The sequence below is a fragment of the Alternaria novae-zelandiae genome, assembly GCF_023758075.1.
Source record: "Alternaria novae-zelandiae strain BMP 2774 chromosome Unknown scaffold_15, whole genome shotgun sequence".
Classification (NCBI taxonomy): domain Eukaryota; kingdom Fungi; phylum Ascomycota; class Dothideomycetes; order Pleosporales; family Pleosporaceae; genus Alternaria; species Alternaria novae-zelandiae.
In genome coordinates, this window is record NW_026056975.1 from 817,909 (window position 1) to 837,567 (window position 19,659).

The following is a 19,659-nucleotide window of genomic DNA, read 5'->3' on the forward strand; positions in this document are numbered from 1 at the left end:
GCCAGCCCGAGCATTGAGCCTGTCAACCGACGCGTCTATACTCCCTGGAAGCCCTCCGGACGCTTGCCATCCACTCGGGCGCCCGCACACGCCCTTGACACTTTTTGGAGCGCCGGCCAGGCCACGTCTCGCACACACCTCCTTGCGCCGACCCACGCCCGCACCATCACCACCGTCTGCCTCTGCTTCTGATGCGCCCTTCGTAGACCCCTCCCATTTGGCAGCCGCGGTTCGCCTTCCTTCCTAATCGTCCACCCACCATGTCACGCTCGTTCCGACGCTCGAATCCCATTACCATAATCCTCGCGGGCATCCTCTGCATCGGCTTCTTCGTCTTCTTCTTCTCTGGTACCGATGTGCCGTCCATTACCAGAAAAGGAGGGGGTGAGGTAGCCTCGAACCCCCTCTCGCCACCCTCGCTACCGTTCCGCAAGTCCAAGGCGAATGCTCCACAGGCCGCGCCGCCCGTCGTACATTACTATATGAACAACGTGACCAACACGCGCACGCCAATCGAAAACGAGGAGACGGTTCTGATTCTCACCCCATTGGCCAAGTTCTACCAAGAATACTGGGACAACCTGCTCAAGCTCAACTACCCACACAACCTCATCTCCCTGGGCTTCATAATACCAAAGACAAAGGAGGGCAATGCCGCATACGCAGCGCTACAGGCGCAAGTCACCAAGACACAAACTGGATCCAAGAAGAATCGCTTCTCCGCCATTACCATCCTCCGCCAGGACACCGAGTCCCCCCTCCAGTCGCAAACCGAAGCCGAGCGTCACAAGATGGAGAATCAGAAGGCGCGACGTGCAGCCATGGCCAAGGCGCGCAATTCGCTCCTGTTCACAACGCTAGGTCCCACAACATCATGGGTTCTGTGGATGGACGCGGATATCGTCGAGACACCACCCACTCTGATCCAGGATCTGGCCGATTACGACGTGCCCATCATCGTCCCCAACTGCTTCCAGAGATACTACAATGAAGATAAGAAGAGCATGGACATCCGGGAATACGACTTCAACAACTGGATCGACAGCCCTACAGCCAAGGACCTTGCTGCTAAGATGGGCAAGGACGACATTCTGCTCGAAGGGTACGCCGAGATGGCGACGTACCGTAGCCTCATGGCTAAGATGCACGACACATCGGCGGACCCCAAGGCAAAGATCAAGCTCGACGGAGTCGGCGGCGCTACTTTGCTCGTCAAGGCGGAGGTACACCGAGACGGTGCCATGTTCCCACCGTTTGCCTTTTACAACCTCATTGAGACGGAAGGTTTTGCCAAAATGGCGAACCGGCTGAACTGGGAAAGTTTTGGACTCCCAAACTACCTTGTAAGTCATTTTCCGTCCTATCACACAGACATTGCTTGCTAACATTGGTCTTAGGTGTACCACTACAACGAGTAAGAAGACCCTAGGCGATGTACAATCTATTTGCAGACTGCTTCCTTTGGCGGTCTTGGGCGGCGTTCGAGAGGGGTTTTCGACTGCCACACTGTTGATATCATGAGCATTGCATGTACGAAAATAGTCATGTATTAGGGGTATAGAAGGCTTGCTGGCAAGAGATATACCAGCATCATCTTTGAATTGGATTACGAAAGTTTCTACTGCACCGCTTGAAATTACTGATCGATCAGCATTGCGGCATGAATTAGTACCCACATATCCAAGATGTTTCCAAGCAATTAGTCTCGACCAGGTGGGCTGCGGAGCACGCTTCGTTCCAATAGGCCAGTGGCAGATGCGGGTCTTGCGTGACGACCAGGCGCAATCACGCTACACCCATCTTTAGATCTAACATGCCTAATCAAGAGACTCTACAAGCATCTGAATATTGAGGCAGCATGCACCGACAGACGCATACGACACTGAACCCCGTGGGGAACGGATCGTCGCGTGCCAGAGCTCCGGTACCTCGCCCGATCCACCTCGGTGCGGGATGACATGACGCTTCCAAGGTTCCCACGGCATTCCCTCAACCGTACCATAACTATTCCCACGACTGAACCCGTACGGGACGACCGGAACATTTCACACTACCTCCAGCGACCAGTCTCGTAAACCCCACGAATCGAGAAAGAAGAGGGAACCATGGCCGAAATCGCCGGCCCCCGTAAACGCACCTCCGAACGCGACGCCCTCCCACCACGAACCCACAGCGGCGCCTCGGAAACCTCGCCCATAGTAACGAGTTCGCAATCCCACACCAAAGATTACAAATCCATATCCCCCGACATCGGTGCACGCGACCACTCCACCTCCACCAAACCCGCGAACCCATCTCAAGACCCCAACGGCGCGTCCTCTATACCGCAAGGGTCCGCAGCTACGGATTCAGGTGCACCACAAGAAGGCACGGCAGGGACGTTGCAACCCGCCGTCGATCAGCGCCGATTAAACGGCCATGCGAACGTAGACCACCGCGCGAGGAGTGCAGAGCGGGAAGCGGCGGCGGTGGAACAACGCGAGAAAGGGTGGTGGAGCGCGTTTTGGGAAAAGTACGGGAGTGTCGAGTTGGATAATAAGGGGAGTGTTGCTAGGGATCATTTGGCGTTGGGTAAGAAGAATCCGTTCCTCCCAACTGCCTCCTGTGGATGTGAATGGGGGAAGATGGGAATGGTAATACTGACATGATACATAGAACGAACGTTCCTAGCCTGGCTCCGTACATCCCTCTCCTTCGCGTCGATCGGCATAGCGATAACGCAACTCTTCCGACTAAACACTTCGATAGCGAATTCGCCGGATTCATCTTCTACGACCTCTCCACAAGCGAAACTACGGCATTTGGGGAAACCGCTGGGCGCGACGTTTATCGGTATTGCGATCTTGATGCTCTTGATAGGGTTTCACCGGTACTTCGAGGCGCAGCATTACGTTATACGGGGCAAGTTCCCCGCGTCGAGAGGCAGCATTATCATCGTTAGCGCCATAGCAGGCGCGTTGATAGCGAGTTCACTCATCATCATAGTGGTTACGGCGCCGGGGGCGTTTGAGACTTGAAAAGAGAAGACTTGGTTTAGTTTGCTAAGCTTGGGTATCTTTGATTCATTTCCATCGTACGTGATTCTTTTATCTCTTCATAGAGGTCAACGGCTGCGTTGCCCCTGTCATGTGTTCGCTATTGCTCAAAAGCTTTGTTCCCCCACACATGGTCCATGAATTTCGTCCTAGCCTCTCATCTCCTCCGTTGTCTTGCCCGCTCGCGACGACTTGATGACACCCTGAATCAGCTCTTCGACAGCGTCCCAGTCCGATGTGTCGATGGGAACTAGGTCCGTCTTGAAGTAGCTCGCGATGTAGTTCAACTGTGTCCAGCTGTTCTTGTCGTGTACGAAAGTAAGGGCGACACCGACGCGTCCAAAACGACCGGTACGACCAATGCGGTGGAGGTATGTCTCGGGGTCTGCGTCCACTCCATTTGCCATGGTGGGGACGTCCTGGTAGAACAGTTAGTACCCCTTGTAGATATTCTTTTGAATCACAACTTACGTAGTTGATAACCATAGTGACTGACTGCACATCGATACCACGAGCGAGAACGTTGGTGGTGATGAGGACCTTGGCCTCTCCGGAGCGGAACTGGTCGATGATGCGATCACGCTCAGGGCCTTCCAGGGCACCACTGAGTTGCGCAACCTTGTGGCCTTCGGCAACCATGCGCTTCTCGAGCTCCTCAGCAGTCCTTCTGGTCCTGACAAAGATGATGGACGAGGCTTGTGTCATCAGACCGTAGAACTTGAGCAATGTCGCATACTTGTCATTGTCCTTGTCGATATCAATGTACAGCTGCTTAATGCCCTCGATGGTCAACTCCTCGTGCGCTAGAGTAATCGTGTTTGCGTTGGGTGCGAAGCGCTTGGCGTATGCGATGACGGTGGGTGGGAAGGTAGCGGAGAAGAGGACTGTCTGGATGTCCTTGTTTAGAAGCGACTTGACGCGAGTGCATTGCTCGCCCATGCCCTGCTGATCCAACATGTTGTCGGCCTCGTCCAAAACCAGAATCTTGATGTTCTTTGGGTTGATAAGACGCCGCCTCAGCATGTCCTGAACAGTTCCCGGTGTGCCGACAAGAATTTGGGCATTGAACTGTTGTCCCCTTCGTGACGGGTCGGGAATGGCAGCCATAGTCTTGAGGCCGTCCATGAACTGACCCATGTGTGTAATGACACCAAGAATCTGACGGGCGAGTTCTCGGCTAGGCGCGAGTGCCAGCGCTTGCGGCTCGGGGTTCGAAAGGTCGACGCGAGACAGGATGTTGAGCGAGAAGGCGGCAGTCTTACCGGTTCCGGATTGTGACTGCGCGATCATGTTGGTGGGCGGGTTCATCAGAAGCAGAGGCAAGGCCTTCTCTTGAACTTTGGATGGCTGGGTAAAGTTCATGCTGCGAATGCCCTTGAGGAGTTCCTCGGAGCTGACATTGTTAGCTGGCCCGGTGGGTGAGCGCAGTCTACTTACAGATTGAGCTCCTCAAACGACTTGACGGAGTATAGCGGGTTGTTGGGGTCTGCCTGCAGGTCGGCGAGCTTGACCTCGACATTGAACTTAGGCTCAGCCAGAGCAGAGCCGTTTCCAGGTGGACCGCTGCCGTCGGTCTGGGCCTTTTCGAGCGAAGACTCCGGAGTTTCCTGGGGTTCCTGCGCGGGAGTCTCCTCGGTCGGCTCCTGCTTGATGGGGGTTTCTTCTGCCGCCGACATGGTGGGCGAGTGCGGGTCGCGTTGCGGGCGGTGAGGTGAGGAAGGCGCGACCTTGGTGATAGTCGCGGGAGTTTGCTGAGCGGAGCGGATTGCTATGGATACAAAGTCGTTGCTCGCTCAAGGTGGTTTGGCGCAAAGTGTGAGGTAGCTGTGTTGTTGCAGGTACAAGAGACGCGTTGGAAATTGTGAGAGCTCCAGTTGTCGACTTTGGCGGGGCTGAGACGCTAGGCAGCTTTAGCGCGCAGGCCGCATGAACAGGCCCCGAGCATGTGTGCAGGCGCGACCGAGTGAAAGCGCTCAATAGTCCTGTTCCTGCATGCCATTGTAGTCGGCGGGTGCCACTATTCACCACACCACATAATACAATACGAACAGAAGAATAGCAAGATCCAGCGTCACCGGCTCAGATCCCGGGTTTCCCTCCTCGGCACGCACCGCCTCGTTGCCATTCCTCCTGCCCCACTAATTGGGCTGCCGGTAACCAAGACGCCTGGTGTACTCCGCGTATCCCTTCCCGCCCTCGCCCCAGCACTCCTTCACCCTCTATGTCTGGGGCCCGAGTCCCCTCTCTCCACGTGCACGACCCATACGCAACTCAGCAACCATGGAGGTCGACATTGCGCCCCAGTTTGGCGCCGAACTGAAGGTATGCGGAGTTGGAGCAGCACCTCCGAGCATGCGCTGACGGGTGATCACAGGATGGCTTCAAGACAGTCAATGCTTGGGTACGTCATACACTTCCGGGGGAGAACACACATATGCGCCACCAGCTACGTGCCTTGCGCTCCGAGTTACTGACACGCAACTGCAGGTCTCCGGCGGCATCTCCTGGCTGGATGACATCCAGCAGTTCTACCGAGAACGAAGCGCTATCGAGAAGGAATACTCGGCAAAACTCAGCGCGCTTGCGAAAAAGTACTATGAGAAGAAGGCAAAGAAGCAGAGCAGCCTCAGTGTTGGTGACACGCCTACCGTTACTCCAGGCTCGCTCGAGAGGTATGACGGCCGTCGCATGAGGTTTGGACGTTACTGACACATCCACACAGCGCTTCTATGACCACATGGGGTGTTCAATTAAGCACACTCGAATCCCGCGCCTCCGAACACGAACAATTCGCTGGCGCTCTCATCACCCAGCTCGCTGACCCCCTCAAGGTCCTTGGCACCCGCACCGAGGAGCTGCGCAAGTTGCACGGAGACTATGCTGCTAAGCTGGAGAAGGAGCGCGACAACCAGTATGGCGAGTTGCGCAAGCAAAAGGGCAAATACGACAGCGTCTGCCAGGAGGTTGAGAGCCGGCGCAAGAAGGCGGACGGCGCATTTGACCACGGCAAAGCCAAGGCGCGGAATGCTTTCGAACAGCAGCAGGTCGAGATGCGCAACGTCAAGGTACGTAGCATGCCAAATATCACATCTCATACACTGATCACCGCAGAACACCTATCTCATCAGTATCAACGTAACCAACAAGCAAAAGGAGATGTACTACCATGAATACGTCCCTGAGCTACTAGACGTAAGTCAAGCCGCAACACCAGTGACGCATGGCTAACAGTCACAGAGCCTCCAGGATCTTTCGGAAACACGGGTTAACAAGCTGAATTCGATATGGTCACTCGCCGCTCAGATCGAGACCCAAACACTTACGCGAAGTACCGAGTATCTGAAGCATCTCTCTGCCGAGATCCCGCGAAACAACCCTCTTCTCGACTCGATGATGTTCGTACGGCACAACGCTGGCTCATTCCAGGAGCCTGGTGACTTCCAATTCGAGCCCAGCCCGGTTTGGCTAGACGACAGTAGTATCGCGGTCGACGACTCCGCGACGGTATTTCTGCGCAACGTTCTCACGAAATCGAAGACGTCATTGGGGGAGTACCGACGCGAGCTCGAGAAGAAACGTAAAGAAGTTGAGAACGCCAAAACCGTGCGCCAGAACATAAGGGACGGAAAAGACAAGAGAGATGAAGTGGACATCGTTCGCGCTGTTTTCGCTATACAGGAACAAATGCATGAGGTGGAGAGACAGAAAGTTAGCGCCGAGGTGGAGGTTTCGACCATCACTTCAGTTGTCGGTGACTTGAGCATTGGCGCAAGAAACCACAACTTCAAGTCGCAGACATTCAAGATACCTACGAATTGCGATCTATGCGGAGATCGAATATGGGGACTGTCCGCGAAGGGGTACGACTGTCAAGACTGTGGCTATACATGCCATAGCAAGTGTGAGATGAAGGTTCCCGCCGACTGTCCTGGCGAGCAGTCCAAGGTGGAGAAGAAGAAGTTGAAAGAAGAAAGGCAGAAAGCCGCGCACGCAGTGACAGCGACGAATGGCGCCGCGACGAGCTCCAGTACGAATCTACCCCCACTGGGGAGAAGCGACACAGTAAACTCCATGAACACTCTCAGCTCTGGCTATTCGGCCACTGCGCATCGCTCAATATCTGGAGGCATGTCGCCTACTGCCGAGGAAACTCCACCACCACCAGAGAAGAAGGCGCCGACTGTACCGGGTGCCAGGAAAAACCGGCTAGTTGCTCCACCACCTACGCAATACGTCAAGAACGACGAGGACATGCCTCCGCCCACACCCAAGTCTGCAGAAGCGAAGGGTAGAATGCTTTACGCCTATCAAGAGAATGGAGAGGGCGAATTGACTGTTGCAGATGGTACGGATGTTACCATTGTAGAACCCGATGGTATGTAGTAGACGCTTCTCAAATCTCAGGTTTCTTTCGTCACTTTGCTAACACTTTGCCACAGATGGTTCTGGATGGATGAAAGTCCGTGCTGGCTTCAAAGAGGGTCTCGTCCCAGCAGCGTATGTCGAGATGACGGTCGCGACACCACCTACCACTGCTTCTACATTCTCATCAGCAAGACCTGACTCGACGTACTCTGCATCGTCGGCATCAACCACCAACTTTGCCGCGGCCGCCGCTCCCGGTAAGAAGAAGGGGCCCGCCGTTGCGCCGAAGCGTGGCGCGAAGAAGTTGAAGTACGTTGAAGCACTGTATGACTACACTGCGCAAAGCGACGCAGAGCATTCCATGTCAGAAGGAGACCGCTTTGTTCTCATCAACATGGAGGCTGGTGACGGCTGGGCAGATGTCGAGAAAGACGGCGTAGTACGCAGTGTACCAGCCAACTATGTTCAGCAAGTCTAGATCACTTGTCTAGCAGCAGTTCGCGAGATGAGCTTCTTCTGATTGATTAGTTCGTTGTCTACAGCGTAGGAGTGTTGGAGAAGAGCTACCTGCATGGAGTATCGCTAAAGTATCTGTACATACCTGAAGGCATTGTTCTTACCAAGTTTGTTTGTATGCATCTGTGAGATGTGCAGTTGTCGCAGTCACAAAACACGTCGGTCACGCTGTGGCACTGCGAGCCCCTGCATCTCGGGACGAACATGTGGGCCCTGATTATTAGCGCAAAGCCTTTCCATCTCGTCACGTCGCTTCCTCCATCTTTCCCCCATCAACCTCACCATCACGTCTCGTCGCATGAGTCTCGCGTTCTACTAGAGGGTCCCATGATCATATTATACCTGATGTGGCCCGCTGCGCCAAAACCCGTAACACACGACAACAGGGCTGCATAGAACACGAGCTTCGGGTGACCAGCGCGCTGCTACGTCGCTTACAACATGGCTGCTGAGTCGTCCTATGAACCTAAAGTACTGACACTCACCGATAGTGACCAACTGCTGCATTCTGTCGAAAGAGAAGACAAATCAGGTTACGTATGCGCCCACACGCAGACATTGGGCTTTCAGCTTGTTCACACACAGACGCCCTGATTCTCGACGTCTCCCATTGCACGGCCAAATTGCGCAAATCATCGTGAGGATATGCGTATTCTGTATGCATTCTGTACGACAGTAACATCGGAGTAATGTCACCGCGCATACCAAGACCCCAAGGCAAGCCAGCGCCTGTTAATACGGAGGACCGCACTACTGTCAGAACTGGCTTGTGTCAGTCCCAGTACAGTCCGACCATTTGACCATCTCTCGGCTTCTACGCACGTTCAGCCTGTTCTTCGCGCCACTCGTGTCTTCTCGCAGAATGCGGGCGCATCCGGCTCTTCCAAGTCTAACCAAAACTTCGATGTCGCACTGCGTATTGACAGGAACAACCATTCTGAGCATGGACCAATGCCATGCCCAGATCGACATGCCCTCAGGAACCCGGTGCCTCTCAGTCAATGAGTGCTTTAGTCCTGGAGACACCACGTATCTCGCATTTGCTCTCGGCATACTTTATGTCTGGACGCATGGCAAGCTGGCAGCGAAGGCGCACTCTTGTCCCTTCGGGACACGTACGTATGTGGCACAGACTGATAGCCTGCTCAGATAATACCCAGCTACCTATGCCACGCAGCTCGTTCACTAGACCGAAAGGTCATATGAGCGAGCCTCCTTTGAGAACGGTAATCTTTCTTTTGATTGTCGTCTTCGCTGTTTGTGCTGTTGAATCCATTGTCACATTCACATTCACTCTTTTTAACACTTTCCTCCACAGCTAAGATATCTAAGCGGTGTATGCACTCTCTTCGCCATACCACACACTCTTTCCCGTTTCAGCGATCGATCATTGTCTATTTGCGGAAGAGCTCCAGAACGCAGTAGGCGCATACCTAACTCATTGCTCCTTCTTGCCCAAACGGAGCAGCCACGCTAGTGAGACCCTGTCTTGGCACCACGATACAAACAATACTCACCTCACTTTCGCTCTTGTATCTTCCCACTACGCTCGCTTCCTATAAGTCAGAACCGACTCAGTCGCTTTCACGCTTCACCGGTCATTCTTTCGTGTCTTCACCCGGAGTTTCATCTCCATTTCGCTCCTTAGGCACTGCCAATATCCTTCTCCGCTACTTCCCCGCCTACTTCACAACAATAAAGTAGCCGACAAAGTCGAAAGCAGTACCGCGACACCGATCGTTCTGTCAAGAACTTGGAGGAAGTAACTGTTTATAGGGAAGAAACGGTGAGTCGCTCTGTGTCACACTACTTCCTGCCGCACTGGCTAACGTCAGGAGAAGGTATTAGTGACTTCCACAAAAGTGTTGCAAGCTCTAGCCTACCATGAAGATTGGGCACATAGTTACCGCGACAGCGCTTGCTGTAATCACTGCAGCTAAGCCGCACCACATGCACCGCCACGCTCATGCTCACGATCCGGTCAAGCGCGGTACCATGTTCACGCCTGCAGCAACCGAGACTCATATCGTATACTGGCTCGATGATCATTCAATCACAGAAGAAGAGGCCCGTGAGGGTATCGCTAACGGCACTCTGAAGTGGGGCACTGATGGTGTTCTTTCGACATCGACTAGTAGTCCTGTCGCACTGCCTACTCTGCCTCCAGCTGCCGACCCGACACCAGAACCCACTCCTAAGAAGGCTGCCAAACAGCCCGAGCCTGTTGCGCCCGAACCGCAAAAGCCCGCGCCAACACCCGAAATGCCCCCAAGCGACCCTACACCGAGTCCCTCTCAGGATACGACACCTGTTCAGCACTCCGGCACTCCGCGTCCCTGGATAGACATGGTCGACAAGGATGGTCACTGTGCTGAGTGCGACAAAGAATTCCCGAACGGCAAGATACGTTGCACTGAGTTCCCTCACGGATATGGTGCCTTGCCTATCGCCCATGAGGGACTAGGAGGCTGGTCCGGTATCCAAGATCCCCAGTATTCCGGAGGGGATGGTTTCGATGACATCACAACCGTTCCGAAAGGTTCATGCTCGGACGGTACCTGCTGTACGTCTGGCAGCTTCTGTTCCTATGGCTGCCCGAATCCGTATCTCAAGGCTTCGTTCCCCTCGATTCAAGGTAGGACGGGTCAGAGTGTTGGTGGCTTGTACTGCAATGAAGAGGGGTTCCTGGAGATGGCCGACGGCAAGATCGCCAATACTCTCTGCGTTCAAGGATCAAAGCACATGGGTGTGAAAGTGCAGAACAAACTCTCAAAGTCTGTCTCTTTCTGTCGCACAGACTATCCTGGTATGGTAAACACCCACCTTCCCAACGCACTTGCTTACACGTGGCAGGAACCGAGTCCATGACTTTCCCAGTCACCGTCGGTCCTGGTGAGACGGGCTTCCTAGCCAATCCCGATCAACAGAAGTATTTCTTTTGGCAAGGCAAGAAAACTTCAGCTCAGTACTACGTCAACAAACAGGGCGTACCTGAAGACGAGGCTTGTACGTGGGGTACAGAAATGGGAGGCAAGGGCAATTGGGCGCCAGCGGTCTTTGGAACATCTTTCGATGGCGGTCCAATGAAGGAAGGTTTCTCCAGCCTGAAACAAAACGAGCTATGCAAGAAGGAACGACTTGGCTACGACATCACTTTCATTGGCGATGGCGTCGTGTCTCCTTGTCGGTACAAGAGCGCCACAAACCAGTGGTGTCAAGGTGACAAGTGTTGGGAAGACCCAGATCGCGGCTGCACTGTATGTTGCTCTACTGTCCTGAGACAAAGCCAGACAATCGCTAACTTGGATAGGCTGCTATCATGCATGGCGATCTCACGGTTGTACTATCAGATGGCTAGCACATCTGTCCTTAGTCCAGCGTCGAACGCATGTACCCCGCTGTCTTGTCACTTTCCTTGGTCTGTCTCTATTAGATCCTCGGCTCTCACGACACTGTTCTCACTATTTCCCACTTTCACGTCAGCCTATTTCAGCAGGCTCATGTATTCCTGGTCAATACTTTCACAATGTCGAAGGCCCGGCGGACTGCGGCAACGATCTCGACGGAGCTTTTGGAGGAGGTTTCGGATTTCTTGAACGGATTACCAATTACCTTTCTTCGGATATGTACACATTTTCTCTTCTGTTAGTAATAGTATCGGGATCTTTATGGGCGGTGATCCACGTGCTGGTCGTGATGCATAGTCTTCTTGGGCTCCTAGGCCGAGAAGAGCTCTTCGTTCGTTAAAGCCAATGGCCTGTTGACTTCAATGTCTTACGTTGATATTCTACACGATTGCAAGAAAGGTGACACACTTGAATCGAACAATGTTCAGGAGGTAACCCATGAAACGTAAACATCGATTCACTATGCTATCATACGGCAACGAAGTCTCCATCAGCCTAATGCCGGGGTATCGTCTCAGTACACCAATCGGTGAAACAACAAAAAATGCAAAGTGCAATCCTCCGTGAGCCAAACTGCCAACTCTTGTGATGCTGCTAAAACACAATTTCTCCCTCCCATGACGATGCAACGGTAGACGGTCCACCTGTCACACTGTTGACGGCGGCGAACGTGTAGGAGATGAAGGTGGATTAGCATGAATGGAGATGTAACGTGTAGCGGACGTGAGGGCGGGCTAACCGATGTGCCGATGGACAACAGGTCGTGAAAGGCTGCGTTGTCATACCTGCCATTCATAGCACACCTTGACGCATACAAGCTGATGGTGTTGATGCATATCGTTAAACCATGTGAATGACTTGCGCGTAAGTGCGCGTCGCTATGATGTAACGTGGAACAATCGAGAGGTCCTTAGTACGAGCAACAAACACCTTGACAGCTATGTCACTCGATCCAGAGGAACTTCATGTGAAAGGTTTGCCTCAACTCGGGTCCGGATTGAAGCTAAGGAAGTCGGTCGGATCATTCATGTTAAGCGCCAGACTCGGGTCGAAACCGAGAAAAGAGCCATGCTCTGCAGTCGTCGTCGGTGTTGGGTCCTCCAGAGTTTGACCGGTATGACCGCCGTGTGTAAGACAGCCGACGCATGCGCAGCCATCTCCGCATTGACAGGTACCAGACGCATCTGAACAGCTTGGTAAGGTCATCTCGTTCCAGAAGTAGGATGACGGCGACAGCGTTACGGTGTCTTCGTCTTTGATATCGCTTGGGCTGCTTGCTGCAGGTGATCCTATAGTATCTGTGGACTTTTGCAACGTGTCGCTTGGCGCTGACATGGACGGTGTGTAACCAAGGCTGGTCGAGAACTGGGCTTGCGGCTGGCTTGGCACGGGGTTCAGTTGCTGTGGCCAGTCTCTGGGCAACACCATTGGTACCTGGGGCATGGTCGCCATATCCATACTCTGTTGGAAGCTCATCTGCGTTGGTGTGGGTGTTGCCAAGCTTTGTTGCATTGGGCCGAAGTTCAGGTTGTGACCGGCTTCCGCTCCATAGCCAGATTGATGAGGGTAGGTAGGCATGTCGTAGAGAGGTGGAGGCATCCCTCCGAAGCCGCCGTTGTACTGAAAGTGTGCCATGATCCTAACATATTCCATCATTGTAGCGTTGTTCGGGTGCGCTGCGCATCCAAAACAGCTACATGACTCTCCGCAATGGCAGTTGTGTTCGGGGACGTGTTGACCGATGTGAGGACTTGCAACAGACGGTGACATGGGAGGGTTCGTCGAAGGGCTCATCGATACGGAATTTTGGCGATGATAGGCTGCCGCTGCATGGTTGTAGATGGGAGTGCCGAGACCAAAGGGGTTCGGTGCAGGCGATGGTATTTGCGCATGGAAGTTTTGGTACTGTGGGATCACCGCTTGAGCTGGAAATTGGAATTGATGTCCCATATGTTGATAAGCGTGTGACTGGTCGTTGATGGATGCATCTTCCTGCTTCGTTGAACAGCAAGACTTCTTCTGCACTGGCGGCTCTGGAGCTGGTTTGGCTTTGGCTTTGCTGCTACAGCAGCCTCCTTGTGCTGGTGCTGGTGCTGGCTTGGCTTTGCTACTACAACAACCTCCTTCTTGAACTGGCGATAGAACCGGCTTTGGCTTGCAGCAACTTGAGACGGGCTCGTTTTGCGCAGGGAGTAAACGTGGGGTTGAGCTTGCACTCGAAGGGAGTGACGCTGCGTTGCTACCACTTGTCTCTGAGGGCGTATACGTGATGGAAGAGGCATCAGTCTTGGCGTCAAAGCCAGCCTGGATGGCCTTCTCGAGGTTGTACGGGGTGACGGCTGCAGACTTGCGCCTGCCTTTTTGGATTCGACTGTTTCCTGCAACGGTAGCTGTGGGTGCAGCTCGTTCCGAAGGGCAAGCACATTCAGACGCTTTGGGAATTGTGTAGTTGATGACAACACGTTCGCAACTGCATGAGCCAGTCGGATGTGGACAGCTACTCAAAGGTCGACCCGGCTTTCGAACCTCGACAAGTACCCGATCTCTGTGGTCGCATTTCGACGAGCGATGGCCGCGGATGCACGGACCGCTATTGAAAGTCAGTTAAAGTGCACAGCGAATGAGCAGCCTGCGCAATGCGATGCAAGCCGCAGTCGCTAAAGAATTTCTCGGGTACCTGCTGTATGTGCGTAACAAATAGCGAAGACAAGAGGGTAGGACAATGCAGAACAAGGAGCAAGACGAATAAGCGGGAGTACCTACCAGGCGACCTTCTTGCGCTCTCCATTGACTTCGGCCCACATGATGCGGGGCTGATATGAGGTCGAAATAACTTGCTCAATCCGCGGCAGGTTACCACCAAATGCGCCGTGTATCGGGGACGAAGTAAGACTGCTGATGGAAACAGCTTTTGTCCAAGCTTACTGTACACCGCGCACGTGAAAGTCTTGCGGAGGGGTGAGGTGGCGTACGGCACGGAAGACTGCAGTGGCAAGAGTCTAGGCTAAACGTACGACTCTCGTTGGATAGGAAAGTGGCCGACAGGCTTCAATGTGGTGCGATGTAACTATCCGAAAGAGAAGGTAGACTCGGTACTGGGCTTGGCTAAGTGATCTGTGAAGGGTCCAGCTCCGAGCGCCTGGAGCGTTGATAACCCTAAGCGCTGCCACCGGCTTCCCCCAGTGTCGGTGATAATACTGTATAAGCACAGGCGTTGGTTGATGCAGTAGCGATCTTGAGCGCGGAACGGATGAATGGTGGATCGTATGCAGGCGGGCGCACGTCGGAAATGCACACGGCAACAGCGGCAGGGTCCTCAGTTGAGAGCCGGCGGAATCAGGGCGCCGGTTGTACTGGATTACCTCCCAGGATGCGGTCTGGAGAAATATTGCCTTGACAGGGCCCAGCGTTGGTGGGGACGTGAGATACCAGTTCGAAACCGCAGAAAGAACACCGCCGTCACCTCTCCCCACTAGACGGATGAATGACTCGGGTCTCCAGGTGTCAAGGCGTGGGATCTGCTGGTCGGCGCTCGAAGGTTTGTCGTGAATTGAATGGATGCGACGTTTGGCGGAGGGTTGGATTAGGCTTAGTGCCTTAGCGTTGAGCAAGTTTCTTACTAAGCGGTCTTAGTCGCTTCAGGGCGGCACAAGCAGAAGGTGCGATGATGGAGAAATAGATGCCAGGCGATGTCTCATCGGTAAAGTAAGTGGAGGAAGTGTTGGAATAAAGTACGTGCAAGACGGGAGTTATGGAAACGTGACCTACGGAGAGCAGCACCTGTGCCTGCTCAGATCATGGTCAGAAGAACCGTGGAAACGATGCTGCGGCCGCCGGGTATATCACTGGAGCGTGGGGAATCTGGCGCCGAGCGGACCCTGGCGCGCTCAGATGAGTACCGCGATAATTCAATCGGTGTGGGCGCGATTGGTAGGCCGTGGTATACATGAGGCGTCGCTCGAAGCCACCTGGATCACGTCCCACGCCATCGGGCTGGTGCAACGCTCGCTGCCACAGCCAACGAGCGAGCGGCAGACCCTGCGGCCGTTTGCAGCGCATCCTGCCTGGTCAGCCTTCAGACCCCGTTGATGACGGCGATCCGCTGTTTCGAAGATTGCGGCTGTCTGGAACGCAGCTGAGATAGGAAAGGTGGTGGCTGGTGATCTAGGCACGTGCCACTTGTGGCTCCGCTCTTCGAACACCCAAAATACAATCTTCGCCAAGACCATTGTTTCGTCACAACTTTACTTTCATCATGTCCTCAGAAGCCGACGAGGAGGGCCTGGACCTGTTCCAAGAGCCTGCCGATTTCTATGAACCAGAAAAGCAGGCCACGTTCGCGTCGCATCAGCTGCTTTCCGGCAAAGAGCTCACTGTTCGTTTAGTTGGTCACAACCCTTTGTGGGTAAGTCATGCACTTGATCACCGACATGCCGAAGCACTGTATGGAACTTGTCAATGCAACCACTATTGGCTTCCGTTCTTCTAGAAGACTTCTAGAAAGCCCGTGGAATTTTCGGAAATGCTTCGATACATTCGCTGAGTTCTGACGTACTTGAACTGCGCCTGGCACGTTCACTGACACATTCAGGGGCACTTTTTATGGAATGCAGGGCGCACTATATCTGAATACCTGGAGGAGAATGCAAAAGAGCTCGTAGAAAACCGGACGGTTCTCGAGCTTGGCGCCGGAGCAGGACTTCCAAGCCTTGTCTGTGCTCTCAACGGTGCCGCTCAAACGGTCGTCACGGACTATCCCGATGCTGAGTTGGTCGAAAACCTGCAATACAATGTCGACCATTGCGAACTACTGCCTAAGCCACCCAAGATTGTGGCGGAGGTTTGTGACTGTGCTCGACCTCGGCAAACATCACTAATGTATGTACAGGGGTATCTCTGGGGTGCGCCTACCGGTGACTTGACGAAATATCTGGCTGATGGTTCGGGCTTTGATGTCCTCATTTTGGCCGACCTTCTATTCAACCACTCGGAACATGCCAAACTCATCAAGACTGTCCAGCTGACCCTCAAGAAATCGCCGAACTCCCGAGCCTACGTCTTCTTTACACCATACCGCCCGTGGTTGTACGAGAAAGACCTGGCTTTCTTTGATCTGGCCAAGGAAGCGGGCTTTACCGTCGCTAAGACGTTCGAGAAGGTCATGGATAAGGTCATGTTCGAGGAAGATCCTGGTGTGAGTCTTGCGGATCGCTATACTTGTAGACATCACTGACCGAACTTAGGATGAACTTCTTCGCCGGACTGTCTTCGGCTACGAGCTGACCTGGAACGCATAAGACTAGTTCTCGGAGTAGCAACGGGCAAAGCACAATGTTGCGCGCAGGCCAGATCAATACGTCATGGTACTCGTCCGCCATATGCGGGTACTAGTCCTGAAGCAACAGAACTTCGGTACGCAACTGCTCAGTTTTGTTTTGAGAGCCATAAAGCTTTCAGCAGTTGTGTGAGCAGGACTTGCACATCGCGTCTCACGCCATCGCCTTCCCCAAGCAAGGTTCAAACATGCGATTACAGTGAGTCGTGTTTGCTTTTGGAGACGTTTGGCAAAACATGCATAGAATTGACTTTGCGGGCTTCCAGCCATCTAGCGGTACACGTATAGTATGCATAATGCCTTTCCAGCCTCTATTTCGCATATTTTGTTCACTTATTCCAACACATCCCCTTTCTACGCGGCATTGTGTACGTACTCCGTTGCAGTCTCACATCGTGCGTTGCGGGAGCGTGGAGAGTGCTCTATTGCACAACACGTTGTAAATTCTTATGTCGTATGATTGTACTGATGGACTCACAAAGCATGCAGGACAGATTCACTTCCCGCTGGGTATGCTGCAATATGCCAACACACCGCGCGAAACACTGTTCACTCCGTTCAACATATGCCTAGGCGAAGTCCCTCAGTACGGGACATGAGCAACATCTCACTACCTACAGGTGTATCACGATCAGTGCTCTAGCTCCATCACCTCTTCTCACCTCTGTTCAACTAATCTCATGGTTGTGTCAACGCTCGAGTCCCGAGTGGCATCTCTGAGTCTGGGCGGCTGTGTCGGGTGGCAAAGTCGGACTGATCTAGTATTCCCAGTGTCCCCCATTGCCCCTTCCCCAGCTCCTGACCCATCTAGCTTAGATGATACATCACACCAAGGCGCAAGCGATGCAGTGGGGTTGAGAGGTAGCGTCAAAGAATACACGCCACCCCCACTCCCAACTCCTGTGGAACGAATGATGAGGAACTTGCCTGTCAAAGGCCAGCGTCCTCTCCTGCAACACATCTCACGCCATCCGATGACCCTCGCTGATGTCGAGGCTTTGGTCCCTGCTCTCATCGGTAGACACAAGATCATGGACCAGATGGTCATAAACATTGGTTACTTCAATGCTAGAGGCTTGATATCGTCTTCTGACCTCGAGCACATGCTTATCCATATCCTCGCTGTAGGTGACGAACAGCATTACCTATACGAAACAACACAAGCCCGGATTGAACTAGAACGCCTCCGCTATCAACACTGCGAGCGCATGCAGCGCCAAACCCGGATCAAAGATGTCAAGGGTTTCAAGAAGACGGGAAGACTAAGAAGCAATATCCAGCATTGTGAGTCTATTGGCGACTTTTCTCGTTCCAGGCTGCACAGTGGGCCGGGCCTAACGGATCGGAAGTATCCCAGGGTCCGGCTGCCGCCCAATGATACACGACAGGTGAGCGTGATACCCAATCTGCCAGTGTCGAGAATGGATATGGAGGTCGAGCATTGTGATGTGTCGACGAGGACCGGATCGACCCCCGAGTTTCAGGATGCGAGGATGGGGATGAGCGACAAGATTGTCGTGAAACTTCCACCTAAAGAGCCTTCATCCCAAGCCCAAACACCGCCTAAGCGTCGGAGACGAAGAAAGCAGTCCAAAATACCTTGAATCATTAGAAATAGCAAGATTAATGAAAGTTGACCTCAGTGATGAACGATGCATGCCTGTGAGGTTGAAGTGTTTGCGGGGGCTAGCGCCGTTGACCGATAGAGCTTATCCATTGCCGAGGTTCCTTGAGGCTTCACGACTCCTCGACTGCCGACCACGATGACGCGCTACAAACCACCATGACAGTCTCATAGCGATGCTTGCCATCTCTATCAACACCTATCTATCATGACCTCCTCAAAGCCACCGAAAGCCATTCTCTTCGACATCGGCGGAGTTGTTGTACGTACCTCCTTTACGCTGCCCAGCCATCCATCAGTATGCGCGACAGGACCACGTCAGCTAACGTGTCTCATTACAGGTCATAAACCCATTCCAAGCCATCCTCGATTACGAAATTGAGAACAAGATCCCGAATGGCTACATAAACTTCGCGATCCAGAAAGGCCCTCACGACACCGGCGCATGGCAGCTCATCGAACGTGGCGAAGTCGAACTCAATGACGACTGGTTCGCGGCCTTTAAGAAGCAGCTTATGCGACCGGAAGTATGGTCGCAATATCTCCAGAAGCTTGCGCAGCAAGAGAGCGTCGGCGGTGGACAAGCAATCGAGGGCGGGAAACCACAGGTCCCGGACATCGACGCGAAGAAACTGTTCTGGCGCATGATGAAGATCAGCCGAGCACCAGACCCGTACATGTACCCTGCGCTGCGAAAGCTAGGCGAAAGCGGAAAGTTTGTCCTGGGCGCGTTCAGCAACAACGTTACCTTCCCCACGGGCATTCTCGACGACGAAGGCAAGCTCTTCACCAAAGAGCTTATCCACGCACCGGCCCCGAACCCCTACGCGAACGACTCCACAGATATCACGACGTGCTTTGACATCTTCCTCGGCTCGGCGGCGGTTGGCGTTAGGAAGCCGGATCCGGAGGCATACAAGCTGGCGGTACGGGAGATGGACAAGATCGCGAGGAAGAAGGGGATGGGAAGCGTCACGGAAGGTGACACTCTGTTCTTGGACGACATCGGTATAAATCTGAAGTTTGCGAAGAAGACGGGACTAAGGACAATCAAGGTGAATCTGGGCAAGACAAAGGACGCTGTGAAGGAGCTCGAAGAGGCGGTTGGCATACCACTGTTGGACGAGAAAGCTAAGCTATGAATGTTGACATGAGTTCCACCTGCTTCAGAGGTCACACGCCTCCTTGGCCTCCAGATCCGCCATTCTCTTATGAGCTGCACTCTCCACCAACCTGATGACAGCCAACAATGCAGACTGACGACTCAGCCCTTCTTCAGGCGGAATGAGGAACTTCCTTTCTGGGGTGACTGACTTAGTGTTCCATCCAATGACGCACGCGCGAAACTTCTCAACGCCCTCTCCTCTGCTTTCGTAT

General features: G+C 53.5%; 7 protein-coding genes across 7 annotated transcripts; 5 read left to right on the forward strand and 2 right to left on the reverse strand.

Annotated features, from left to right (window-relative positions):
• Positions 1-260: 260 nt before the first annotated feature.
• J4E88_007457 (uncharacterized protein) lies at positions 261-1,418 on the forward strand (the record flags this gene model as incomplete). The annotated part of the gene is made up of 2 exons (XM_049401074.1): positions 261-1,343; positions 1,398-1,418. 2 exons carry the CDS (start codon positions 261-263, stop codon positions 1,416-1,418), a joined length of 1,104 nt encoding a protein of 367 aa, XP_049253386.1.
• Positions 1,419-3,184: 1,766 nt separating this feature from the next.
• On the reverse strand, positions 3,185-4,711 carry DBP5 (RNA helicase required for poly(A+) mRNA export; the record flags this gene model as incomplete). The annotated part of the gene is made up of 3 exons (XM_049401075.1): positions 3,185-3,454; positions 3,507-4,428; positions 4,473-4,711. The coding sequence occupies 3 exons, from the start codon at positions 4,709-4,711 to the stop codon at positions 3,185-3,187; spliced, it is 1,431 nt and encodes a 476-aa protein (XP_049253387.1).
• Positions 4,712-5,315: 604 nt separating this feature from the next.
• J4E88_007459 (uncharacterized protein) lies at positions 5,316-7,878 on the forward strand (the record flags this gene model as incomplete). Its single annotated transcript, XM_049401076.1, has 7 exons — positions 5,316-5,357; positions 5,410-5,436; positions 5,523-5,707; positions 5,758-6,100; positions 6,147-6,227; positions 6,273-7,410; positions 7,475-7,878. The coding sequence occupies 7 exons, from the start codon at positions 5,316-5,318 to the stop codon at positions 7,876-7,878; spliced, it is 2,220 nt and encodes a 739-aa protein (XP_049253388.1).
• Positions 7,879-9,866: 1,988 nt separating this feature from the next.
• Positions 9,867-11,274, forward strand: J4E88_007460 (uncharacterized protein; the record flags this gene model as incomplete). Its single annotated transcript, XM_049401077.1, has 3 exons — positions 9,867-10,722; positions 10,770-11,173; positions 11,227-11,274. The coding sequence occupies 3 exons, from the start codon at positions 9,867-9,869 to the stop codon at positions 11,272-11,274; spliced, it is 1,308 nt and encodes a 435-aa protein (XP_049253389.1).
• A 1,030-nt stretch (positions 11,275-12,304) lies between these two features.
• On the reverse strand, positions 12,305-12,979 carry J4E88_007461 (uncharacterized protein; the record flags this gene model as incomplete). The annotated part of the gene is made up of 1 exon (XM_049401078.1): positions 12,305-12,979. The coding sequence occupies one exon, from the start codon at positions 12,977-12,979 to the stop codon at positions 12,305-12,307; it is 675 nt and encodes a 224-aa protein (XP_049253390.1).
• Positions 12,980-15,578: 2,599 nt separating this feature from the next.
• Positions 15,579-16,620, forward strand: J4E88_007462 (uncharacterized protein; the record flags this gene model as incomplete). Its single annotated transcript, XM_049401079.1, has 4 exons — positions 15,579-15,728; positions 15,915-16,163; positions 16,212-16,517; positions 16,567-16,620. 4 exons carry the CDS (start codon positions 15,579-15,581, stop codon positions 16,618-16,620), a joined length of 759 nt encoding a protein of 252 aa, XP_049253391.1.
• A 1,012-nt stretch (positions 16,621-17,632) lies between these two features.
• J4E88_007463 (uncharacterized protein) lies at positions 17,633-19,424 on the forward strand (the record flags this gene model as incomplete). The annotated part of the gene is made up of 3 exons (XM_049401080.1): positions 17,633-17,942; positions 18,516-18,544; positions 18,624-19,424. 3 exons carry the CDS (start codon positions 17,633-17,635, stop codon positions 19,422-19,424), a joined length of 1,140 nt encoding a protein of 379 aa, XP_049253392.1.
• Between the last annotated feature and the right edge of the window lie 235 nt (positions 19,425-19,659).